The following is a 27402-nucleotide window of genomic DNA, read 5'->3' as shown; positions in this document are numbered from 1 at the left end:
AATGTTTTTTTTGCCTTAAATATCAGTGGCTGGTATTGGCAGCCTTCATGCATTCGCGATACCTTGAAAAATCAGACTGATACCTGGAATCAGCACTCGCCCATCCCTAGTAATTAGGAAAGAATGTGTGAGGCGACAACATTAGCTTTTCTCTTAAATTAGTTTAATTTCTGTAGACTAAAAGTCAAGTTGACACACGCACGCACACACGCAAAAGGATTCCGGGTGGGTGCCATTTCCAGTGCTTCCATCTCGTTTTTTCTTCCATAGGAATTGTTTTGATTACGCAGTGACCACTTTTTACATCCATTTCATCTTCAGTGTGTGCAAAGTCCTCACCACACTAAATACACACACATACTAAACGCACACTAATTGGTCCCTTCATTGACGACAAACGCACACACGCCCACGTGGAGACATTCAAAGTGCCGTCAGCAGCAGGAAGTTCATAAATAGATCCGCGCATTGATTGATTGATTGAATATTGATCATCAACGTTTTGTTTGCTTTCCTTCCCTGATTATATCCACACCAGCACGCAAGCTGAGATGCCATCTAAAAAGCCACCAGCCCCCATGATAAATGCTTTCAATCAAAATAAAAGTATGATAGAATGTAAGAAAAAAGGGCTGCCATCAGCTGGAACCTGCGGGCAGGCGGGCGTGGCGTTCCGTCTTCAGTCGGGGGGTGTGGCCTGGCAGGCGAGTGGCGTGAGCGTGGCGGGGAACATCAGAACTTTGGCCTGCATGAAGGACAAGTCGGGAAGGCCGCAGATCACCTCGGCCGCCTCCGAACTCAGCTTCTCGTCCTTGCGCGGCTTCCTGAGGGAAAAGCAGTGGCACCTTTAGCTCTGACTGCATGCCAAGCACGACCACAAACAAATGTGAAACGTGAGCAGGTGCCTGGTGGGCAATATCAGATTTCCCATAATGCGTTTAGTCATTTTTTTCCCGCAAGAATGCGAAAATCAATTTTTTTCCCATAAAAATGTGACTTCCGATTTCAACTGATTTTTTTTTTTTTTTTGTAAAAATCCGAGTCTTCAAATCCAATTTCCAACTTTAAATCAATCCACTCCATGCCGAACATCATGTGACCAAATTCGGAAAACCGGTTAGCTGACTTCCTGGAATCCCTAAAAAGAGCATTAAACAGCTGCAACTCATTTAGAATGCTGCAGCTCGGGTTCTGACCAGAACAAAGAGTCTTTACACTGGCTTCCAGTCAGCTTTGGAATAGATTTTAAAGTTCTGCGACTGGTCTATAAATCACAGGACGGATTAGGTTCTGAATACATGAAAGAAATGCTAATGGAATATAAACCCAGTAGGGCTCTGAGATCGACAGACTCAGGTCAATAGTGGTGCACAGAGTCCAAAGCAAACATGGTGAAGCAGCATTTAGCTATTATGCTGCACATAAATGGAATACGTTGCCAACAGAAGTGATGTCAGCCCCAAGTGTGCATGTTTTTAAGTCCAGGTTAAAAACTTATTTTTTCCCATGCTTTTTAGAGCATTTCCACTTTTAAATGATATTTCTTGCACTGTACGCTATTTTAATTGTATTTTTCCCTACTTTGTTTTAAATGTTTATCAGCTGTTTTTTTATGCTTTTAATCATGTAAAGCACACTGAGTTACCTTGTGTTTGAAATCCGCTATATCAATAGCTTTGCTTTGTATGCTACGCTAACGAGCAAGAGTATAGTTTGATGACATGATGGTTTGAAGCCGAGCTTGCTAAAAAAATTTATTATTATTTTTTTTTTAAATGACTGATGCCTTGGGACAAAAGTTAAATACACGTATATTTATTTATAGAAATACGGTATATGTAAACTCGAATGAAGCCTAAACATAAAATATTATCTTTGGTGTTATGGTTGATATCGTGTGTTGAAAATAGACATTGTAGAAGTTAGAAGTCAGTACAGTTGCTTGTTCACTTTCCCCTTCGCTATTCACCCAAACTGGGAGGAAGTGCCATAGAAATCCGATTTCCTTTTTTTTTTTTTTTTTTTTTTTTTTTAAACATTTATTTATTTATTTTAATCAATTACCACAAATCTGATTTATGAATTTGCGGCACAGTGGGCAACTGGTTAGCACATCCGCCTCACATTTCCGAGGACAGGGGATTCAAATCCCAGCCGGTGTGGAGTTTGCATGTTCTCCCCATGCCTGCGTGGGTGATCTCCGAGTACTCCGGTTTCCTCCCACATCCCAAAAACATGCATGGTAGGTTGATTGCAGACTCTAAATTGTCCGTAGGTGTGAATTTGAGTGCAAACGGTTGTTTATATGTGCCCTGCGATTGGATGGTGACCAGTTCAGGGTTTACCCCGCCTCTCGCCCCAAGGTAGCTGGGATAGGCTCAAGCACGCCCGCAACCCTTGTGAGGATAAGCGCGACAGAAAATGGAAGGATGATGTCTGATTCGATTCACCCCCATCATAATAATCCAATTTCTTTCCAAAACTTCCCCCACAATTGTAAACAGTTTTTGGGTTGAGAAACTTACCTATTTAAAATTATTTTTTTCACAAACTTGATCTGAGCAGTAAGCCATGATTGATGGCTAAAATGGCTGAATGTCTGAGCCCCACCTGGTGGAGGTGCTGGTCTTGTCCACGGTGGACATGAGGCGGGCGAAAGCGTCGACCACGCGGCTGCCGGCGCCGCTGGAGTCCATCTTGGCTGTGGTCAGCTCCACCAGCTCGGGGTCCACGCCTGCAGGACACGAAAAGAGTTGCGAGGCGAGGCAGTGACGCGTCTGGGACCCTGAGCCGATCGCAGTCCGGAGAGAAAAAGAGCAGAGGTAAGAGAAAGGAGGGCGCCCGTGACAGCGGCTGACCTGGAATGGCGGGCGAGCAGGACGAGCCAGAGTCGTCCACGGGACCAAAGAAGTCCAGGTTTAGCAGGAAGGAGCCGCCGCTGGCTGCGTGTGTCCACACCACAATGACATTGAGGAGGAGGAGGAGGACAGCAAGGTGAAATGAAGGAGAAGGAGAAGAAGAGATTCGCCTCATCATGAGAGCAGATTTGTTTTTGCGCTTCTTTTAACGTCTTAACAACAGACAAGAAAGGAAAAGAAATAGAAAGGTGCTCAGCGGGTCTTTGCTGGTATCTGCTTGTGTTTGGAGTTGCCTGCGGGTGTTTCGGATTGTTTGGCTTGTGCTTTGATTGCGTTTGTCGAGCGTTTTTGGTTAGGGTGGTGTAATGTTCTGGTAGTGTTGGTGGAGGTGTTTGGTGATGGTGGAGTGTTTGATGTTTTTCGAGTGTCTGTGGGGTTGTTTTGGTGGTGTTTGCGGAGTGTTCTTTGGGGTATTTTGATGGTGTTTGTGGTGACGTTTGGAAGTGTTTGATGTTTTTTGTTATGTACAGTGGTGTCTGAGAGTGTTTCATGGAGTTTGGGTGTGTTTTTGGGATGTGTGGTGGTGGTGTGTGTTTTGTCCACCTACCGTCCAAAGGGTTGGTAAGGCCACTGCTGCTCCAGTCAAACTGGACGGGGGGGAGAACTTCCTGTCCAGATCATCAAAAAACAACCATCAGAGTGATCTTGAAACCACAACCCAAACTCTGACCTGAACCCTCCCTGCCTACCTGAACAGCATCTGAGGGGCAGGATTTGCTGTCCGGAGCTGCCGCTGGTGCTTGTGCGATGGAGGCGATTATCTCAGCGGCCGAGATGGGCTTCACAGGCTCTTTGGTGGGCTCCAACATACCCTGTGTGCCAGGGTTATAATATTTTGGGATTTTCCATTATAGTTAGATTTTATTTCATTTAGATTTTATAAGTTTAATTAGTTTTTAAACCAGTTTTGTTAGTTTTCATTGTTTATAAAATGCTTCATTTTAGTTTAGTTTATATTAGTTTCAGTATTAGTTTTTTATATATATATATATATATATATATATATATATATATATATACAGCGTATTTGTTGAGTGTGAGATAAAAAATTTTTTTACAAAAAATGCCATTAAAAAAATAAATGAACAACATCCACAAATCAAATACAGTTACTGTATAACAGTCCACAAAATTTTAAGCAGCGCCTTTTTATTGGCTGCTACCCAATGACGTCATTTCTAGGCAACACATCGTAAACGAACAACAATTCCCAAATGACTGTTTGACCCTGCTTGTTCCGTATGGCTGTACCGAAATGCATTTAAAATCAACACTGAAAGCTCACGTATGAAATTAATTGACAAAGACGAAAACAAACATCTATGCTATATTTATAGTTAGTTTTAGTTACTTTTGTAAATATAAAATGTAGTTTCAGTCAGTCAGTTTTTTAAATTGGTTTTTATTTTATTTCTTAAAACATTTTTTAAATTTTAATCACAATAATAATGCATTGCACTTATATAGCGCTTCTCTAAACACTCAAAGATGCTTTACAATTTCATGAATTAGTCATTCACCAGACATGCAAACACCAAAGGCATGAAAAAAGGTGACAAAACATTCACCCGCAGACACGTTTTTGTATTTTAACATAAATTAAGCAATCGGGAAGACTCTGAAGAGTCCAATAAGGCAAAATACACAATTTTCTTCAAGCAGAAAAACATTTATTTACACCGCTCAAGTACATGTTGATGTACAAATTTAAGATTCAAATTAAATTTGCCTCTTTTCTTTCCTTTTTTGTTTTGGCCTCCAACTTGAGCCAGGCCCATCTCCCCCTGCACCTGATGCCTGCTTCAAGCTGCGCCACATGAATAGCATGCCCCTCTTTAAGCACTCTCATTTTGCAAAAGAATTGACTGAAATTATCATCTGTTTCTGTTCATTTTTCCACAATTACCAACTTCAGAGGCTAATCCCAAATGCATCCTCCAGAAAAATATTAAGTACAGTATTTTTCTGTTTTTATTTGCCATTTCTGAATTTGAATTTAGTTCATTCTGTGTTGTGACATAATCCCTAACATCGCTCAGTCACTGAATACATTTAACATTAACATCCGTAAACTAATTTGATAATTGTAGGTGCGTTTCCTAATTAATACAAGATGTACTCGCGGATCAGCTCTTGTCGCCGATGTTTCGTGTCCGTCGCGGTTCCGCTGGGACCACAACCCGCAGCACCTCAACGCAAAATTACAAGACCGGTGCAACAAATATGACACTGGCTGATCTGATGACCAGAAATGTTGCTTAAACGTAAGAGTAACAATAGAGGATGTGGGTAGAGTAGCCAAACATTGTACTCAAGTAAGAGTAGTTACGGTACTTGACAATAATATGACTCAAGTAAAAGTCAAAACAAGTCCTCCAAAAAGTTAATTGAGTAAAAAGTACACAGTCAAATAATTACTCTAGTACTGAGCAAATGGTGAGTATGCACAGCCAAAACTACAACAAAACATCTCCAATTTACAGCAGAGTGTTTTCTCAAGTTATAAGTTTTGTTTTTGTTCGTCTAAATATAAATAAGTAGGGTACCATTGCCATCACGGTAATGACCACCTTCCCAACATGGTGGGCATATAGGCATGACAATCAGCCGCGCTGGCTTATGTAGTGTCAATACCTATGCCCGTGAAGCCCAATAGAAGACGACGTGTCGTTCTTGTGTCGTTTGAATGGTGAACTAGACTTAAATGTCACTAGCGCTTAAATTGGATTGGAGCAAACAGCGCCCAATGCGGAATTCGAAGTTGCAGTCTTGCGCACGAAATCTCTGATAAATAAGCAATAACTGATAAATAAAAGTGGCAAGCGACATTTAGATCATTAACAGCAGAGGCGACGGAAGCGTTTTTTCTGGTCTCGTCAACTCCTGTGACTTATCCAAAGCAGGTCCCGAGCGCACAGGCGGAACCTCAGGCCGATGCGCTCCCATATTAGTCAGCCAAGGAGTAATATTCAGAAATTACATGTGTGGAATGGATCTAGCTGCCAGCATTCAAGGAGTATGAAACACCCTATGACGACAGCGATGGCGGCAATGCCCCCACCAGGAAACCCATCGAATCTACACAATTCACATCAATGGCCACCTTTGAGTTCAATACGGCGAATTTCACCGAAAGGCGACTGATTTGCATGTATAATTCACTCCTCAGTCACACAGGTGGTGGGAACCTACATGTGTAGCCACAGCTGCCTTGGGGCAGTCTGACAGAAGCGTGGCTGTCATTCTGCACCTACGACCCCTCAGACCACCGCCAAACATCCAACCGCATTCAATCGAAGGCAATGTGGGTTATGCGTCTTGCCAAGAACACAACGACAACATGCGCTCGGGTGGGGATACAAACCAGCGGACCCTCCGGTTACAGAGCGTACTCTTAGCACTCTTAAGCGTATGCCCTGCGTACTCGTAAATACGTATTTTGGTTTTAGTTATTTCGTTAGTTTTCGTTTACTATAATAACCTTACTGTGGATACAACTCGTGGGAAAGAAAAACTAAAAAACTAATTTTGGGGACAAGGACGCCTGAAGGTCACTCACCAGGCTGGCGGCGTAGACGGGCACGATGAGCGGCTGCTTCTTCTGTCCCGTGAACAGCTGAAAGTACCAAAGATTCATATACAATCAAGATCAAATGAGTTCAAACGTAAAAGGCTGAAAGCGCCATTTAGACAAAAATAGAGCCACACCTACCAGCAGACAACAACTACTGCGTAAAACGTATCGAAAATAAAGGTTGAATTGCAGAAATGAGGTCCATAAAAGTCCATGCTTCAGCTTTAAAAACTCTCCTCCCCAAGCTAGACATCATATAGCACGTTGCCACTCACTTTGTCACCAGTGCTCCCTTGAACAGTCACCACTGTGATCTGTACGCCCTGCGTAATCTCTTCACTCACGCAGACAAGGTCACTGGTCCATGTTTTATCTATAAAACACTCAATGGCAAGAGCCCACCCTATCTTGGCACTCTGATCACCATGCATACCACCACCCACACTCGCTGTTCCAGCAGTTTTATAAACATCTTCTCTCCCAAAGTCCACACTACCTTTGGTCGATTGGGGTAGAAAATTGAAAAGACAAACACTTTGCAACAAACAATAAAACTCATATTCATCCCAATCCCATCATGATCACTGTACCTGTTTTTAGCCCATGCACCTTTTTTCACCATGTGCTGTGACGCCACGTAATGCATGATGTAAAAATGTAATTATATCATATACAGTAAATATGTAACTATATTACATTGTACAGTTTGTTGCCAATGTATTTGTATCTGTTTTATTTTGCCGTTTTACTCTGCTGTGTGCAGCTAAATCGGCATTGCAAATGAAAATGTGTTTTCAATTCCCTTACCTCATTAAATAAATACGCATATGAGTTTGGAGAAGAACAACTAGAAACAAAATGGCACAAACCCCAAAATAACTCCACGTTTTCTTCAGATGCTGTTAGTGCAATAATCAAATGTCCAAATACATTTGTCTATATTGTGACTCATTAACCAATGTAAGTGACAGAGTAGACAGTTTCCCACATATACATTTGTGATTGGCCGCCACAAATAAATGTTGGCCACCACAAACAGATTTTGGCTTTTGCTCTGCGGAAATTGTGCCTCAATGTGCTCCTTTTCTGTCTGCTAATGATCCATACCACTACTTTCCTTTTTGATAAGATACTGAAAATACAGTCCCTCAAATGTCTTAAGTATCAATATTTAATTTTGAGAAGAGCCATCGTCATTTAAGACAGTATCGATCCTTCCCCACAGCAGTGACGCCGCTCCAGCCGGCGCAGAACAGCGTCTCGTCACAGCACACACTGTGCCGTTTTTGTTTGTATTTGTGTATTTTTGCTTGGAAACGCCACTCCAGTCGTCAGACTCTTCTGAGTTTAAGATTACACCGTGAAGACAATTACAGACGTGAACCAAAGCTGCATCGCCGAGCACGGCGAGTCCCCCCAACACGTAACCTAACTCCGTTGACTCCTTACGTCATAATTATACAGTTTTAAAGTTACGTGAATGATCTTTGTGAAACAAATAAGAATATTATGCAACTGTTAAGTCTCATGTCCACCATTAATATAAGTGTCAGTGTCCAGAGGTGGGTAGATTAGCCAAATATTGTACTCAAGTAAGAAGAGTGTTACTTTACAATACACATGACAAGTAAAAAGTAGTCCTTCAAATAATTAATTCAGTATGAGTAAGAAGGTATGCCAGCCGCCAGATACCCACCACCACAAATAGATTCCGGCCCTGTGGGAAACACTGGGAGTATAATAGAGTAAAAGACAGTAGAATGAAGTAAATGAGGGTAGTGTAGACTAGAGTTAAATAGAGCAGATCAGAATAGACTAGAGCAGAATAAACTAAAGTAGGGTTCAGTAGACAAGAAGAATAAAGTAGAATGGTAGATCCGAGTTCAGCAGACAAGAGTAGAATACAGTACATTGTATTATAGACAAGAATAGAGTAGGGATCAGTAGATTACAGTATAATAGACTATAGTAGAATGAAGCAGAATCGAGAAGAATAAAGTAGAATACAGAAGAATAGACTAGAATTCATTCAAAAAGTAGACTACAGGAAAACTGAGAAGACTAGCGTAGAACAGATTAAAGAGTACAGCAGAACAGAGTAGGGTTCAGTAGGACTATAATGGACTTGAGTAGAGCAGAGTTGTAGAAGTAGCGTACACTAGAGTAGAATACGGTAGACTAGAGTAGGGTCCAATTAATAGACGACAGCAGACTTGAGTAGGGTTCGGTAGACCAGAGTAGACTACACGCAAGTAGAATAAAGCAGAGTTGACCAGAGTAGAGCAGAATAGAGTACACTAGAGTAGGGTTCAAAAGTCTTGCGTAGAATAAAGACAAGACTAGCGTAGTATAGACTAGAGCAGATTAAAATAAAAGACTAAAGTAGACGAGCAGTGTTGAGTGCAGTCTCACAATGTTCCGCGTGTCGATGCCGAGGCAGCCGAGCAGAGTTTTGTTGCAGTAGGAGCCCCCCCACTGGTGTCTGAGGCCCACTGCCTCGTGGATGTCTTGAAGTTGCAACCACACGCCGCCATGGAGCGTGCTAGAAAAACACAAATAACAACATGACACACTAGTCTAAAAAGCCGGCCATTAGCTTGTTCTTCCTCATTTGGACTCCACCTGCTGACGTCCGACCGGGCCTCCACAAGCGTCTTGAGAGACACCACCTGCTCCTCCACAGCAGGGGAGGGGCCTGTGGCCTGAGGGAAGCTCATCTCCAACAATTTCTCCACTCGACTCCACAGCGCCTCCTGCAGACATGCCACAGAAGCGCAAGCAGGCACGTGAAGACGACGCGCAGGAAGCAGACTGGACGGCCACTGACTTTGGAATGTCAGTCAACCGCTCACATTACAATGGATGGAGTCATGTGACCCACTTACTGCATTACAACTCATTTTAAAGGGGAATATGATTGAAAATAACTATCTTGCTCCTGCTCACCCATCAAGTGTAAAATTTAATAAACAGTCAATCTTTTGTGAGCTATTTGGAGAGGCAGCAGCGGAACCAGTGGGGCAAAAGTCCCCCCACCTTTTTGGCCTGTTTTTGCTGTGCCACTTTGCTCCTTTTACCACATATGTTTTTACAACCTTTTTTTATTGCACTGTGTGGTGCCTGAGCATAATTATGCATTATTTTGGAAAATGTAAGTAGCTAAGGCTACAGAACTTTACCCATGAGTATTTTCTTTTGGAATGACGTTTTCTGCTCATGAGCTTTTTGTGACAGTGTTTACATACCTGGTTAAATCAATGATAATTATTTTCTAAATGGCTTTGTAAAATATCATGAAACTCGTACATTTTTATTGGTGTTATATTTAGTTGTATCTGCTACATTTTGTTAATGGATTAAAGCAGTGGTTCTCAAAGTTTTGACACCAAGTACCACATAAAAAAATACTTAGCCATCCAAGGTACCACCAGCATGACCAAAATTAAAACACAGTAATGCAGAGTTTAAAGGGGAGCCTGATTCTAATGACAAATACTTCTTAAAATACAACCACTGACCTATACTTTTGAAATACACTGTCACACACATACATACAGTGGGTACAGTAAGTATTGAGACCACCTTAAATTTTACACTCTGTTATATTGCAGCCATTTGCTAAAATTATTTTTCTTTTTTTCCCCTCATTAATGTACACACAGCACCCCATATTGACAGAAAAAAATTTAATTGTTGAAATTTGTGCAGATTTATTAAAAAATAAAAACTGAAATATCACACAGCCAGAAGTATTCAGACCCTTTGCTGTGACACTCATATTTAACTCGGGTGGTATTTAACAGTTCTGTCAGGTTGGATGGTGAACATTGTGGACAGCCATTTTCAGGTCTCTCCAGAAATGCTCAATTGGGTTTAAGTCAGGGCTCTGCCTGGGCTATTCAAGGATAGTCACGGAGTGGTGCTGAAGCTACTCCGTTATTTTAGCTGTGTGCTTAGGGTCATTGTCTTGTTGGAAGGTGAAAATCGGCCCAGTCTGAGGTCGTGAGCACTCTGGAGAAGGCTTTCGTCCAGGATATCCCTGTACTTGGCCGCATTCATCTTTCCTTCAATTACAACCAGTCGTCCTGTCCATACAGCTGAAAAATACCCCCACAGCATGATGCTGCCACCACCATGCTTCACTGTTGGGACTGTATTGGACAGGTGATGAGCAGTGCCTGGTTTTCTCCACACATACTGCTTAGAATTAAGGCCAAAAAGTTCGATCTTGGTCTCATCAGACCACAGAATCTTATTTCTCAACATCTTTGAGTCCTTCCGGTGTTTTTTAGCAAACTCCATGCATCTTTCATGCGTCTTGCACTGAGGAGAGGCTTCCGCCGGGCCACTCTGCCATAAAGCCCTGACTGGTGGAGGGCTGCAGTGATGGTTTACTTTTTAGAACTTGCTCCCATCTCCAACTCTGGAGGTCAGCCACAGTGATCTTTGGGTTCTTCTTTACCTCTCTCACCAAGGCTCTTCTCCTCCGATTGATCTGTTTGGCCAGATGGCCAGCTCTTGTAAGGGTTCTGGTCATCCCAAAGGTCTTCCATTTAAGGATTATGGAGGCCACTGTGCTCTTAGGAACCTTAACTCAAGCAAGAGATTTTTTTGCAATCTTGGCCAGATCTGTGCCTTGCCACAATTCTGCCTCTGAGCTCTTCATGCATTTTTTTTTACCTCATGATTCTCATTTGCTCTGACATTCACTGTAAGGTCTTATGTAGACAGGTGTGTGGCTTTCCGAATCAAGTCCAATCAGTACAATCAAACAAAGCTGGACTCCACTGAAGGTGTAGAACCATCTCAAGGATGATCAGAAGAAATGGACAGCACTCGAGTTAAATATATGAGTGTCACAACAAAGGGTCTGAATACTTATGGCTGTGTGTTTTTCTTTTTTAATAATCTGCAAAAATTTCAACAATTGCGTTTTTTTTCTGTCAATATAGGGTGTTTTGTGTACATTAATAAGGTGAAAAATAATGAACTTAAATGATTTTAGCAAATGGCTGCAATATAACAACGTGAAAAATTTAAGGAGGTCTGCATACTTTCCGTACCCAGTGTGTGTGTGTGTGTGTGTGTGTGTGTATATATATATATATATATATATATATAAAACAAAAAAAACATTGCTGCCATCTGCCGAGCTAAAGGCGACAGTTTACAGCTAAATGCACAGAAGTTTTCACTCACGTTGAAAATACATTTCAGGGTTTTAATTGCGCTGCAACGCCGACTCAAGCCATGTCAATAGTATAGAAATCCTCAGATATGATTTTACATCAATACTTATCGATATTTATAATATATAATGTGCCTGTGGATGAAAATGCAAATCTTGTGTACCGAGCGCACATTCAAATGAATCGTGTCAGTGAGACTAACACTCTTGCTTTTATTCTCGCCCAAGTCCTCGCTTTAGAAACCCGCTACTTCCTTAACTATTAATCTCTCTTTTTATGATTTCATAAACCTGACAAATTACTAAGTGTACAGTGTTGGCCACAGTATCCACTCAGAGCTGCGCATGTCCGATTTGCGATGTAGCTGCACAATGAATGAATGGCAAGCTGATTGACGTACACTCGCCAATCTCGGACCACAACTACTAGGCACAACTACGTGACATTGTCTTTGACGGAGATAGTGATGCTAACTCAGGACGCGTTTATTTTACCCGATGACTCCAGTGAACGGTCAGCTCAGCGGCGAAAATGAAAGCAGCTCTTTATACTACACTCCATGCTCCCTTTTCTCAGTCGGCTTTGCCAAACAGCCGCCAAGACGCCACCCAAAAATGACCAACTCAAGCTTCTTCACGCCCGTCATCTTCATTCTTATTGCTGGTTAATTCTTCTCGCTCTCCTGATCACACGCTGGCTGGAACTGAAAAAGCTGAAGAGCGGTCATCGCTGCCGCGGCTGCTACTGCTAAAAACACTGGTGCGCTTGGCATAAGACCCCCTTTTGACGTCACTAAGGAGCGACACAAAAAAACAACGGCGACCAATGTTGAAATAACGTTTTTGTAAAAATATATAAACCTGGAAATGATTTTCCAAAGTTGTATCTTATTGTTACGTTGCTTATATTGAAAGAGATCATATAAACCAAACGTCATTACAATCGGATTTTTATTTAGTGTTCATCAAAAATGAGGTTTTATTCCTAAAAGTATATTTAATAAAACTGTACTTAAAAGGTAATTGCAGATCAACGTTCTATAAAAACTACACCAAAATAGTTTTTTAAAAGCAGTTCTTAAAGACACAATGCAAATATACTGTACTAACAAATCAAATCCAAGCTGTACTTAGGCAGTGATTCTTCCACGTACCACTCGAGGCTAGCATGGATACCACTCGTGGTACCTGCACCAAACTTTGAGAATCACTGGATTAAAGCATTCCTTTCTTCAAAATCAATTATGTGAAGAAAATGCAGGTAATCACTTGTTTATCAAAACTATAGATGGAAAACTGTGAAGTAGAAAGCAGTAAAAGTTTTATATGTTAAAGCTTCATGCATAAAACCAATACAAAATACGCATGTGAGGTGAAGCTATTATTTTTGTCAACTTGGGGTCGCCATACTCACATTCTACTTGGTAGTATCTGTGACTTTGCATGTGTGTGGCTTTAAAAGGCGGACCCTGGTTTGGTAAGCGACATGGAAGACAGAAAATGAGTGTGTCAAGTTGTTGGCGGAATATAGCGGCAGGTTGTTAACTGGCCTCTCAGATGGCAACCTTGCACTTTATCCATCCATCCATTTTCTGAGCCGCTTATCCTCACTAGGGTCGCGGGTGTGCTGGAGCCTATCCCAGCTGTCATCGGGCAGGAGGCAGGGTACACCCTGAACTGGTTGCCAGCCAATCGCAGGGCACATACAAACAGACAACCATTCGCACTCACATGCACACCTACGGGCAATTTAGAGTCTCCAATTTATGCATGTTTTTGGGATGTGGGAGGAAACCGGAGTGCCCGGAGAAAACCCACGCAGGCACGGGGAGAACATGCAAACTCCACACAGTCGGGGCCGGGGATTGAACCCGGGTCCTCAGAACTGTGAGGCTGACGCTCTTACCAGTCGGCCACCGTGCCTTGCACTTTATCTTCATTTAAATTTAAAAAAAAAAAAAAAGTGTGAAATCAGCCCAAACTTCGGAGATTCTCCATCATTGATGCACTCCTCCCCCCCGGCTAGTGTTTACTTCTATGTGAGTCAGCAGAAACTTTAGTGCGTGGACCGCAAAATAGCGAAAATTCCAGGATACATTGATACCGCAAAGTGAACCACAATATGGTGAGGGACAACTGTAAAGATTTTAAAGCCTTTTAACTTGATGGGGGGGGGGGGGGGGGGGGGGGAATCCCACTTACCACCTGTTTGCTGTTATCCTGGTCCATGGTGGAAGTTTCCGCCTGGTACCACGCCTCATCGGTGGCCCCAGCAGGAGGGCTGTCGTCCTCCGAGCTGAACGCCGCCCACGATTCACCCGTCGTCAACTCAGCTTCCGTCACTTGTGCCGAATGCTCTGCCTCTTCGAACGCGTTCCATCCTGCTTCGGAAGCAGCTGAGAAATGGGCAAAAGAAGCTCCTCCCTTGTCATTAGCATCCAATGTGGGCACGTTGAAGTCGCCAAACTCATCGTGGGTTTGCAGCAGACACGCTTCTTGGTGGTTAAAGTCCGTAAAGGCCGGCTCGCCGAACGAGCCCGCGTCTCCGAAGTCCCCAAATTCCTCGTCCTCATCCAGCTGGCTGTGGTCAGCGGGAGTGGCATTCTCTTCCTGGAGTGGCAGAGGCGATGGCGCGGAGCCCGTCGTACTAACGTCGCCATACTCCTCCAGGGCGTCCGTGGACAACGGACGGCCTAACGACGTCTCCGTTTCCGTCTCCGAGGTCCTCCCGTCTGACAGCAGGCTATCGCCATTGCCAGCAACGGGAGAAGAGACACCATCAACACAGACACGGGCACCTTCCACACAGACGACCTCAAAACGGGGGCCATCGATGCAGACACCATCCAGACAACTGCCATCATTGCGGACACTTTCTACACCAACGGCATTGTCACTGAGATTATCGACACCATCGAGACAATTGCCTTCAACACAGGTGTCATCGACCCCATCGAGACGGATGCAATCATTGTGGACGCCGTCGACACAGGCACCGCCATCTGCCTGGTCGCCGGTGGAGTCAAAAGATTGGTTTGTGCAAGTTGTGACTGTGTCGTGTGCAAAGTCAGCATCCCTTCGTTTGGCGTCTGGCTGCATATCACCTGACGCAGGAAGAGGCGTGGCCTCAGAGTCAGGTCTGGTTCCGTCTGCGTCCTCCGAAACGCATCCCTGGTGGACACAGTCTCCGTGCCCTGGACTGTGCATGGCACCGAGCTGGCCTCCGGCGTCCGAGAAAGCAGCAAAATCAGCAAACTCTGACTCTCGACTGTTGCTGACATTACTGCGGACAAATGTTTGTGGACCCGGCTTGACGTCCGAGGCCGTGAATCCATTGGTGATGATCTCGCCGCCTGTGACATCAGAGTCCGGTGGTCTCTTCACGTCAGACCAGTTGTGGCTTCGGACGAGCGCCGGGTGGCTTCCAGGCACCACACCGTTGGCCTTAGCCTCGCGGCACGTTACCGGCACGGTGGCGAGGCCGTTGGGGAGCTCAGGCGGCGAGGTGGCATCCAGGGCATGCATCTGGTTGAAGGAAGCGTGTCCTGATGCGTCCAGCTCGCCGAAGCTGACACTGGACGACACGGTCGAGAAGGCGCCGAAGTCACCAAACTCGTCCTCGTCCTCCTCCTCGGCGTCCTCCATGGGCGGCGGGGACGACGAGTACAGGCGGATGACGTCGGGTTCCATGGCAACTCCTCCGTCCTGCTACACCTGCCACAAACATACAAGAAACACGTCAGTGTTGCAGAGGAAACAGTCAAAAAACTTCACTTTCATCTGCTAATTAACCCATTTTTCTACACGTACAGACAGTGTCATTTTTAAGATAATTTATGCTTTTGCTTTTTACTGAATAAGGTTTTTAACTAACAACCTAAAAAAAAAATTTCTGATAGAGTAATACCCCCTCCATCACTGGGGTTACGTTCCAGACCTCAATAAGTGATAACCACAATATAGAAATACCCTATCTAAAGACACCCTAGGCATGTTTTTATAGCATTAACAGCTCTTTAAAAAAACAGCACTTAAACTGTTATAACCCCCAAAAAAGAGTGACCCACGGCGAATTATGTAGTGTACCGGAAATAGATAGTGTTGAGGCACAAATGAAAGCACCTTCACCGAAAATGAATCATTAAATCCAATCAGTAACAAAGACATTATGAGTTTCAATTGGCCACAAAACAGCCAAGAGGTACAATTAGATGTAAACAGTACATTATTGATATATTTAAAGTGCTGAAATTGGAAAAGACAAAACCCGGCAAAAATCCCTACTCTTGGGAAGTATCATTACATTTGCATTAAAAAAAAAAGGACAAGGTTGGTAGAATAGCATTTATTTTCACTGTAGTGCACAACAAAGTTGGAGTTTGCAAACTGTATGAATAAGACTTTGTAAAGGGAATAAAAACGTATTTTTTAGCAGAGTATCTGTAATTTTAAGGAAGTCAAATTTAAGACTAAGCCCATTTACGCAAATGTAAAACTTTTAGGTTAAGGAGACTTTGATCACAAATCTGATCTGAGCAAATTTGAGACTTTTCAGATCTTTTTTCCTGTTTGCTGATGTGATGAGAGTTTCATTTTATCTGCAGGACTTGATTAATTCATCTTGACACTACAAATAAAACATGTTTTTTCATGTCACTCTGAGCAAATGTAATACTTTTCTGACCACCTTTTTCCCCCTCTATGGACTGATGTGATGTTAGTTTGAGTTTATCTGGTCTTGTTGTCTTCATGCTAACTCAAGAAGACGGTTCAATCGCTTTGAATAAGTCATTTGTCTCTGGTCAATACAAGTGACACCTTGACGACCGCCTTTAAGAGCCACTTAAACCCCGGTTAAAGTAAGGTTTGCCGACTTTTTCCCTCGCTCTTTGCTCATTTGTCACGTTTGTTTGTGCTGGGAGGCTAACGAGCTAACATGCTAGCAGTGGCTGTCGGTAGCTCCAAAACTAACAACTTTGTCCCGAGTTAAACTTGACACGGGCAACATTACAGGTAGATATACAACCAGTGGTAATGCTGTACATGTTTTAAAGTGAGCTCATTTGACAAGAAGCGCAAAAGTACGTTCCAATCGGACAGAACGAACATTAGTACGTAGCCCATAGCTGACGAAAATGAGCTTTTTCATTTACGCTTTTATTCCTCGGCGACAACAAATCTTCTTATATATGACTTAAAAGTGTTCTAAGGAGGAAATTACATGACATACAAGTGTCGTCGAGAGCGTCAAATAGCAGCGAGCGGGTTAGTTAGCATCAGCCGCGGCTAACTGCGAAGCTAACCGGAGCGAGCGAAGCCACAAGCAGGCAAGCATTTGACAGCAGGTGTCAGCTCCTTCTTCTTGCGGAAAAGAACAACAAATAAACTCCTCTTTTTTACGCACCTTGACGCGCCCGACGAGAGGTTCCATGATGTGGGGGGGCAGACAGACAGACAGAGCGCCCGGTCTTCCAAAAAAGGGGTCAGCGAACGAGCGAGCGGGACCGGAGAAGCTGAAAAGTGTAGCCCGAAGTGAAGCTTGTGCGAGCCGGCCGGTGGAGCTTGGCTATGGGGGGGAGGAGGACGGAGGAGATCGCCTATGACGACGTTGGATGGACCGGCCTGTCTCTCAGTCTCCCGGCATGCACCGGGCGCCAATACAAACGCCACAGTGGCGGCTAAAGTAGGATAAGAAAAGCTGAGGTACGAAAAGGAAGTAGGACGAAGAAAGTATAAGAAAAGGGGATAAGAAAACCCGAAGAAAAGCAGTGTTAGAGGAAAAAGTGAAGTAGGGGTCATAAAAAGTAGAAGAAAAGCATGGATACAAATTCGAACAAACGCAGGGATAAGAAAAAGTAGACAAAAAGGAGGGATGAAAAAAGTTCGCAAAAGTAAAAGTAGGAAAAGCAGGATAGGAAACAGTCGAAGAAAAGCAAGGATTCTCACCGTAACTTTATTGATACTGCCGCAGCTGTAACAAAGCTGTAGCAAAGCACCTTACACAAAACAGTAACAATAATACAATCACACAGAAACTAACAAATCTCCTTCTTCAGTCAAAATACACCATAGCTCCCAGCACATTTGCCATACAGGAGGTGCAGAGTTTTGAAGCTGTTACAGTATAGAAAGAGGAGAGATTGAAGTCTCAAATGGCCAATCTGAGGGCGCAGGGATGATACTGTAAATAGTACAGTACAGTACAGATACAACATACGTGACAATTTGACTGGTTTGAACGTAAATAAGGCGTACATGCATGTAACCTAACTGCAACGTAAACAGCCCGCGCTCCCAGCTTTAATTCAACCCACTGAGTAGTCGTTTTTTAAAGCTGATGGGCCAGCTCATTCGGAGATGGGGTCAATAATATATATATATATATATTTTAAAGGCTAAATGTACAGGGTTTAAACATGTAAAAATTGTATTAACAATTAAATAAGTTAATGAGATTAATTAATTAATAAAAAGCGACCCACTACGTTTCTCAATCTGTGCTTGAAAATATGTATTTTAATATTTATCACTAATGTCATTAGAATGGATCAACCGTTTTTTTTTGTTCAAATACATCACTTAAAAGTGTAAAATCTTTTTATCTTATAACGAAAAAAATCTAACTCAATGTATTTTTAATGTACAATTACAATTAATTAACCAATTATGTGAAATAAATAAAACTGTTGGTGGCACGGTAGACAGACTGGTTAGCACATCTGCTTCATAGGTCAATCCCCGACCCCGCCTGTGTGGAGTTTGCATGTGGTCCCCGTGCCTGCGTGGGTTTTCTCCGGGTACTCCGGTTTCCTCCCACATTCCCAAAACATGCATGGTAGGTTAACTGAAGACTCTAAATTGCCCGTAGGTGTAAATGTGAGTGGGAATGGTTGTTTGTTTATCTGTGCCCTGCGATTGGCTGGCGACCAGTTCAGGGTGTACCCCGCCTCTCGCCCGAAGATAGCTGGGATAGGCTCCAGCCCGCCCGCGACCCTTGTGAGCATAAGCGGTACGGCAAATGGATGGATGGAAATAAAACTGTTAAATGTATATGGAAAATAGATTATAATCATGAATTTATTCAAATTGTTTTTTATTTCATGTAATTAAGCAATTATTCAATGAAAATGTTTTACATAACTCTTGTACAAAATCACAATGTAGCATCATAAACATTGATTGGTCAGAAACAATAGCATGAAGAAAAAAACAAGACTGTACATGAAAACTAGTCATATCATCTTTCATCAATGACTGATCTTATTTACAGAATAATACCAGGTAGCCATGTTGAGAATTGCATGATTACAAATATTCATAAACAGCACACATGATTGTTTTTACAATGAGAATTACATTTATAAAGGCAATAAAATATTTAAAAACAGTGCATTTATCTAGCACTATACGACTGTATACGCACATATCTATAGTTAACCTTATGGATCATTTAATAGGTACAGTGAAGGGCAACATCCTCATATCAGCACACGACAACATGCATGACTAATATGACAATTTGACGCATTGTTTGACATTTGGCGGCACGGTGGACGACTGGTTAGAGCGTCTGCGTCACAGTTCTGAGGCTCGGGGTTCCATCCCCGGCCCCGCCTGTGTGGAGTTTGCATGTTCTCCCCGTCCCTGCGTGGGTTTTCTCCGGGCACTCCGGTTTCCTCCCACGTCCCAAAAACATGTATGGTAGGTTAATTGACAACTCTAAATTGCCCGTAGGTGTGAATGTGAGTGCGAATGGTTGTTTGTTTGTATGTGCCCTGCGATTGGCTGGCAACCAGTTCAGGGTGTACCTCGCCTCCTGCCCGACGATAGCTGGGATAGGCTCCAGCACGCCCGCGACCCTAGTGAGGAGAAGCGGCTCAGAAAATGGATGGATGGATGTTTCACATTTGAATCAGGATCAGTCGGTCTAACCAATACATCTTTTCAGGAAAAGAACCAGAACTAGACTACAGGGATTGAGGGATCCACGCTTTCACGCTATTTAAACCAAAGTGTGACACAGTAGTGCCTTGAGATACAACTGAACCGACTCACAAATGTTTGCTTTGACTTGTGAGCAAAAACGTGAGATAAGAGCACTTCATAAACAAAGACAATTACACGTGTATTTAAAACAATAACATGGCCTGACAAAAACTGGGAAAATGCCATAGACGGGCTAACAAATAGTGGAAGCTTATGTATGTGGCAGTATAATAATGCTTCAAGCAGTAAATGTAGTGAGATAATATCACAATACTCATAGGCATATATACATGTTTGTCCTCTGCAAAGAATGACAAATATTACTGTGGTTTACCGAGGAATGAGGAGTCTCTATGTCTATCGTACGTCTGCATTACCCGGTAACCAAGGCGCTCACACCAGAAGGAGCAGCACAATGTCCTTTGAATTGAAGCAAAAAGTGTGACCGTTTAATTCTTTACATTCTATTTAATTATATCATTACTGTATGATTTAAAAATGTTTCCATTAATTTTAATGGGGAAAGATGATTCAAGATATGAGCATGGTCACAGAAGGAGTTCAACTTGTATCTCAGGGCACCACTGTATGTTCAAACCTTGAAATATTGTCAAATAGGTGACCTTTATGAGGCCAACATGTAGCCCCTTAGCATGGTGACAAAGGTCAAAATAAGGTCGAGGGTGTGAACATATGACCCAAACAGAAACCAGCTGTAGCTTACCGCGTTAAAGTGGCGGTGTGCCTAATCAAATGGCCAGGGGTGTGTCCGGAGCCATTGCCAATGTCAATGTCAATGTCCTCCATCAGCGGCGGCACCGCCTTCAGCCCAGCTTGGTGATGGCGATGCTGCCTTTGATCCACAGCGTGTCCACCAGGTGGAGTGGTGCCACTCGATGTTGGAAATCAAAAAGCTTCTGCCCGTCCACAAAGACTCGAAAGCGTCCCAACTCACACTGAACTTCCATCTGGAGACAAACACACACACGCCACACAACACACACACGCATGTATGCAGAAGCAATATATACAGTGTGTGTGTGTGTATATATATATATATATATATATATATATATATATATACACACACATACACATACATATATATATATATATATATATATATATATCACAGAATTACTGAGACCCAAATTTAAATCCTTTGTTTAAATCCTATTTTGAAACCCTAACCCTGACTTGAAAACTTAAACTAGGTTTGAAATCCTAAATTTAAACCTCAATCCCAGTTTAAAACTGTAACTTTGAGTTGAAACCCGAATTTCAAACCCTAACCCTGGCTTGAAACCCTACTTTGAAACCCTAACCTTATTTAGAAACCCTAAATTGATACCTTAACCCTTGTTTACAATCATAATTTTAAACCCTAACGTTGTCTTAAAAATCTAACGCTGTTTTGAAAACCTATCCCAGACTTGAAATAACATACTTCCTTGACACCAATGGATATTTTACTATTAGCCAGGGCTGTGGCCCCATCGAGTGGCTGTGAGGAATACGTGAGTGTCAGCAAGCCTACCTTGAAGGGTTGCCCTGGAATGAAAGGAAAGAAGGGGACGGCGCTGTCGGCGCGGCTCCATGCGCCGGCCACGCAGGCCCGACGCAGCACTTGGTGCTGCCCCCCCCCAAAGCACACGCACATCTCCAGGGCGACATCTGGCGGGGGCTCCCCGTCCCGCGTACACCGCCCACACGTCAAGGCCACGTAGAACCTGGTGCAAATGCAATGCACAAACAGGAAATGAGGAAAAATAGCACCATATTTTAAATAAAAACATACAGTGATGACATCATGAAATAAAATGTAAACAATTAAACAGTTTTTCTCACTTTTTGCTTCAATTCAGGACATCTTGGCCACAGACACACGGATATACCTAGGGTTGGGCATCAACAATCGAGAACCCACTGGAACCGGGACTAACGTAGTTCTCCCGGAATCGTTAAAATTTTAACATTTCGGTTCCCAGTTTTGATGCCGACAGTCCGCTGACCACAAAGAAGAAAGTGACGAAAACCAACGAAGAAGAACATGCACGAAGATGTGCTTGTGCCCAACGGGGGTGGCGAACAAAGGTGTGTCACCTTTGTTTATCCATCCATCCTTTTTCTGAGCCGCTTATCCTCACTAGGGTCGCGGGCGTGCTGGAGCCTATCCCAGCTGTCATCGGGCAGGAGGGGGGGTACACCCTGAACTGGTTGCCAGCCAATCGCAGGGCACATACAAACAGACAAACATTCGCACTCACAGTCACACCTACGGGCAATTTAGAGTCTCCAATAAATGCATGTTTTTGGGATGCGGGAGGAAACCGGAGTGCCCAGAGAAAACCCACGCAGGCACGGGGAGAACATGCAAACTCCACACAGTCGGGGCCGGGGATTGAACCCAGGTCCTCAGAACTGTGAGGCTGACGCTCTAACCAGTCGTCCACCGTGCCGCCCCTTTGTTTATATTTAAAACATTTTTTTTTTTTTAAAAAGACGTCTCAGTGCAACACTTGGAATAAGATTATATTGTACAAGGAGAAGTCGCTGATGGTGTAGTGGTATACTCGCCTGACTTTGGTGTAGACAGCGTGGGTTCAGTTCCCACTCAGTGACAGTGTGAATGTGAGTGCGAATGGTTGTCTGTGTCTATATGTGCCTTGTGACTGAGTGGCGACCAGTTCAGGGCGTAGTCCGCCTTTCGCCTGATGTCTGCTGGGATAGTCTCCAGCGCCCCGCGACCCTAACCGGGATAAGCGGTGTTGAAAATGGATGGATGGATGGATGGATGTACAAAGGAGGCTTTCACGATGTCACAAAGTCTGACGTGCTCCCTCCTGCTCTAAACCTCAGCCTACACCGCATGGAACTGCAGTAAAGTCAAATTGGGTGAAACAATAAAATACGCCTGTGCCAACATTGAGACAGCTTCCAAGTTAAACGGTTGGTTGCACTTTTGCACTGATGGTTTTTAGCGTTTAATCTTCAAACCAACGTAAGAGGCGATGACAGAAACAAAAAGCTTAACATTGAGCTCAATGTAATTAGTTTGCACCACATTTAGTTATTTCTAGGTTATGTATTGATTTCATGGTTTTTACTTGTCAGGATGGGAGTCCACGACGCCCACGATGACCACCTTCCTCCCTGGGTGCAACCCACCCGTGATGTGACCCCGGAAAGGAACTGCCTGGACACGGGCGAGCGTCGGCGCACACACACACACACACACACACACACACACACACAATTGTTTGGTTCAGTTCTTGCATTAATGAATGTTTGTGTTTTGTTGCTTTTTTTGTGTTCGGTCAGTACCAGGTTGGTCCGTGTGTCCTGCTTACTGTTGTTGCTGATGCTCGCTTTGGCCTCATCGCCATCAATTTTCCATTTCTGGGAAGAGACAAAATGCACGTGTATTTTTTTCCCTTGTCCATACAGAGACCACCACACAGACAACACTTCAACTTTCTACACTACTATGCGCGATCTGCGGAACGTCACGTGACTAAACCCAGAAAACAGGCTTGATGACTTCTTGTGTATGCTGCGGTAATGAGCATGACTTGGAGTAATGACATGATGGTTTGGAGCCAAACTTGCTAAAATGTCGTTTTCTTTATGTGTTTATATGTTCAGGTGTCTTCGGACAAGAGTTAAATACATGCATATCATTTATTTATACCAGGGCTGTCCAAACATTTTCCCCAGAGGGCAATAGAAAAATCTATGGAGCTATGTTGGCATTCTTTAACTTTAATTTATTACACACACTAAAACCAGTCCATCAAGAAATTATATAGTATAGCTATTTTTAAAAACTGCTGCATCAAAGGAGTCTATTAAAGGTGAGGGGCAAATAGTTTAGGATTTTTCAGGATTTTGAGGTGGCCCACTGCCCTCAACCTTCTAGAATAGGGCCACCCCAACACTGAGTAGCTCCCGAATCTCATCTCCACAGTCAGAACCAGAACAAGAGCAAACTGCAGTACTCTGAAAAATTTGAAAGCAGTCACTCGAGGTTTATCAGTGTGATGTGTTCACAAATTGGAGCTTGGCACAGACCATTTTTGCTTCTGATACTGAATTATCTTTATTCATCAGGGCATTATGAAGAGCAAACTAATTACATGTAACAATATTACATCATTTAATAACATAATTTATGTAATTGTAATCCATCATACATTAATGGGAGAAAATGTAATTAAATTAGTTACTTTTGGATATTTCCATGATCCCTATTTAAGTTACATTTAAAAAAAAAAATCACCACAAAAGCTCAGATTTAGTTTTTTATGTTACTTCCTCCTCCTAAAGCCCACACTTGTGATTGGCTCTTCGGTCATATGCCATACTGCAGTAGTCTAAAACATGACATATTTTTCCACAGCCGGTACGGTGGAAGAATGGTTAGCACATCTGCCTCACAGTTCTGCGGACCAGGGTTCTATCCCCAAATAATCGCAAAAAATTAGCCAATTTTTTGCCGATTTTCTTTTTTTTTTTTTTTTTTTTTTACACATTACCACATTATAAAATAAGACAAAGACATCCATCCATCCATCCATTTTCTGAGCCGCTTCTCCTCACTAGGGTCGCAGGCGTGCTGGAGCCTATCCCAGCTATCATCGGGCAGGAGGCGGGGTACACCCTGAACTGGTTGCCAGCCAATCGCAGGGCACATACAAACAAACAACCATTCGCACTCACATTCACACCTATGGGCAATTTAGAGTCTCCAATAAATGCATGTTTTTGGGATGTGGGAGGAAACCGGAGTGCCCGGAGAAAACCCATGAAGGCACGGGGAGAACGTGCAAACTCCACACAGGCGGGGCCGGGGATTGAACCCCGGTCCTCAGAACCGTGAGGCTGACGCTCTAACCAGTCTTCCACCGTGCCGCCAAGACAAAGACAATGACATTAAAATAAAAATAAAAATAGAAATTAATTTGCATAAAATTTGGCAATTTTTGCAACTTTTTCTCTCTTGAAAGGATAAACAAATACTAAAGGAGAAAGTATTGTTAAAAAGTCAAATGTTCTGCCTATAATTCATATATTTGTTGTTGTAAGTGTTACGGGACCAACATTTTTTTTATTTTATTCATTATACATGTTTTAAATTAATCAGCCGATTGATCAGTTATGGGAATTTTACTCTGCCAACTATCGGAATCAGCATCGCCCTGAAAAATAAATAGATAAACAAATAAATAAAAATACATCGGTCAGGCCCTTGTATTTCAAATTGTATAATTAATAATGAAATTATAATTTATTAACCAATTCTTTTATAAAATAAATGCAAATTGTTAAATATATATGTAAAATGTTTGTTCCTTATATTGCTTTATATTTACAATAAATAAACTAACCAGTTATTTACTTTCATTATTTAAATAAATAAAAACATTTGAAACTCAAATACCTGATTAAAACTGTAACTTGGGCTTGAAACCCTACTTAAGCCCCATCCTTACCTGTAACCCTATCCATATTTCGAAACCCCAATTTTACACCTTAACCCTTGTTTAATATCCGATCATTGTCTTGAAAATCTAACCCAGGCTTGAAACCCTAACCCTATCTTGACCACCTACCCCAAGCTTAAAACCCAAACTTGAAACTCCAATACCTGTTTAAAAAAGTGTAACAAAGGCTTGAAACCCTAACCCTGTCTTGACCACCTAACCCAAACTTGAAACCCTAACTTGAGACTCCAATACCTGTTTAAAAAAAAAGTGTAACTTAGGCTTGAAACCCTACTTAAAAACCTAAAACATTGTTTAAAACTCTGAGCCTGGCTTGTGTGGCGTATACTTAAAACTCTCATTTGAAACCCTAACGTTGTCTTCAGGGAAAGTCAACACTTACTAACTCGTGTTCAGCAAAGTTGCGCATTTAAGTAGTTCATAAAATAAAAGTTGCTGTCATTAGCAGAAGCAATTCATATGCAAAAGTATTCATTCATTTCGAGCAATCTGCAAGGTAAATATGCTTTTATTTTGGGTCACCGATAGCGGAAGTGCCACTGCCTTCGTTGCCAGACGGCGTCAACTTGACGCCTGGCCAAAGTTGTCGATGTCGTCCAAAGCGACAAACGCGAACGACGTGTTACGATATAGTTGTCCAGATAGTTGCGGTGAGCGTTTCCAACTTTTACCTTCCTCTCGCGCGTCGTTACGCTCTGCTCAGCGGCCATGTTGGAACTCCAGGAAGCACGCGCGCGCACCGGAAGTGCACCGTGTGCGCGTGCTTCTTGGAGTTCCAACATGGCACCTGTTTCTCAGCGCGGGGTTGACGTCATCATTCAAGAATGGAGGAGGTCTTTACGGTCAGGCAGTCTTGGCAAAATGACTTTGGAAATGTAGTTGGTTACAATTCCATGTTACCCTGTTTAAAGTGTAAGAGTAGTGTAACTATTTCAATTACTTTCTCAAAGTAAAATTCTTTTTATTACATTTTGATTAATTTTATTAAGTTAAAATGACTGCATCAACAGGACCCTCGGATGATTCCTTGAAAAAAAGTGGATTAAAACCATATATCATTATTTTAGAATTAACCACATATTTGTTCTTTACACAAATAAAAACTGATAACAAAACATGAACTATAAATACATTATAAAAATGTGTTGCATTATACGTGTACAGCATGTGGAAAACGACTATACCATACAACGTGTTGACCAGTGATCCCTAACCACCAGGCTGTGGGTCATGTGGTACCGGGCCGCACAGATAGTTTTAAAATTCTATTTATATCTGCCCTGCCATTGGCTGGCGACCAGTTCAGGGCGGAGGTGGGACCAAGTCATTATTTTACAAGTCTCAAGTCTTTGCCCTCAAGTCGCGAGTCAAGTCCCAAGTCAAGACAGGCAAGTCCCAAGTCAAGTGCTACACTTTGAATATCAAGTCCTTTCGAGTCATTTTACCGACAAAATACAAATATATTTTCATATAGATCCATCCATTTTCTACCGCTTATGCGGGGTCGGGTCGCGTGGGCAGTAGCTTTAGCAGGGACGCCCAGACTTCCCTCTCCCCGGCCACTTCATCCAGCTCTTCCGGGGGGATCCCGAGGCGTTCCCAGGCCAGCCGAAAGACGTAGTCTCTCCAGCGTGTCCTGGGTCATCCCCGGGGTCTCCTCCCAGTGGGACGTGCCCGGAACACCTCACCGGGGAGGCGTCCGGGAGGCATCCGAATCAGATGCCCCAGCCACCTCATCTGGCTCCTCTCCATGTGGAGGAGCAGCGGCTCTATTCTGAGATCCTCCCGGATGACCTGACCTCGGATAAGCGGAAGAAAATAGATGGTGGGAAGATCCAACTAACATCTGTATTTCAGTTTGATATTGATAAATTTTCCTTCCGTAAAACTGAACCTGAAAGTGTGACTCATTTTACGGTTACCCCATTAATACTACTTTCTGAAAATAACTTGGAAACTGTATACTACGCAAAACAAAATATATTTGATGGGAGGAAAAAAAATACCACTTTAGTCAAAAGATAAAAGCTGTGTATTATTAACCTTTATAATTTATTGAGTTTCACATCTACAAATGTAAATTTCTAAAATCAACCCAGTTATTTAAAGTATTTTTGATTGAAACTGCCATTTCAGGTCTCTTAATATAACAACAAATCAGAAATGTTGGTCACTCATTGAAATGAAGTCTCAGATTTGTTTTTCTATAATGGGAAAAAAATTTTTGTATAT

The 27402-nt window shown here is 42.7% G+C and overlaps 2 protein-coding genes across 6 annotated transcripts; both read right to left on the bottom strand.

Moving 5' to 3' along the window:
• Window positions 1-148: 148 nt before the first annotated feature.
• Window positions 149-17462, bottom strand: aftpha (aftiphilin a). 3 transcript variants are annotated; one of them, XM_061679134.1, is made up of 10 exons: window positions 17085-17462; window positions 13883-15394; window positions 9115-9245; window positions 8905-9034; window positions 6478-6534; window positions 3608-3730; window positions 3466-3526; window positions 2859-2942; window positions 2611-2734; window positions 149-824 (listed from the first exon to the last, which is right to left on the bottom strand). In XM_061679134.1, the coding sequence occupies exons 2-10, from the start codon at window positions 15368-15370 to the stop codon at window positions 680-682; spliced, it is 2343 nt and encodes a 780-aa protein (XP_061535118.1). In that variant the 5' UTR covers window positions 15371-15394; window positions 17085-17462; the 3' UTR covers window positions 149-679. The 3 variants fall into 3 exon arrangements, with proteins under 3 accessions (XP_061535118.1, XP_061535119.1, XP_061535121.1); XM_061679135.1 differs by lacking the exon at window positions 2859-2942 and having other exon boundaries at window positions 2611-2785; XM_061679137.1 differs by lacking the exon at window positions 2859-2942 and having other exon boundaries at window positions 17085-17461.
• Window positions 17463-18849: 1387 nt separating this feature from the next.
• Window positions 18850-25921, bottom strand: LOC133403828 (galectin-related protein-like). 3 transcript variants are annotated; one of them, XR_009768738.1, is made up of 6 exons: window positions 25842-25921; window positions 22991-23065; window positions 22774-22862; window positions 21204-21396; window positions 20391-20634; window positions 18850-19539 (listed from the first exon to the last, which is right to left on the bottom strand). XR_009768738.1 is itself a non-coding variant. In XM_061679139.1 (5 exons), the coding sequence occupies exons 1-5, from the start codon at window positions 25878-25880 to the stop codon at window positions 20491-20493; spliced, it is 540 nt and encodes a 179-aa protein (XP_061535123.1). In that variant the 5' UTR covers window positions 25881-25921; the 3' UTR covers window positions 18850-20490. The 3 variants fall into 3 exon arrangements, 2 of the variants coding, with proteins under 2 accessions (XP_061535123.1, XP_061535124.1); XM_061679139.1 differs by having other exon boundaries at window positions 18850-20634; XM_061679140.1 differs by having other exon boundaries at window positions 18850-20634; window positions 23017-23065; window positions 25842-25881.
• Window positions 25922-27402: the final 1481 nt, after the last annotated feature.

The sequence above is a fragment of the Phycodurus eques genome, chromosome 6, assembly GCF_024500275.1.
Source record: "Phycodurus eques isolate BA_2022a chromosome 6, UOR_Pequ_1.1, whole genome shotgun sequence".
In the NCBI taxonomy this organism is placed as follows: Eukaryota; Metazoa; Chordata; class Actinopteri; order Syngnathiformes; family Syngnathidae; genus Phycodurus; species Phycodurus eques.
Note: the sequence above shows the minus strand (reverse complement) of the source record. Positions and strands in the feature narration are given on the sequence as shown.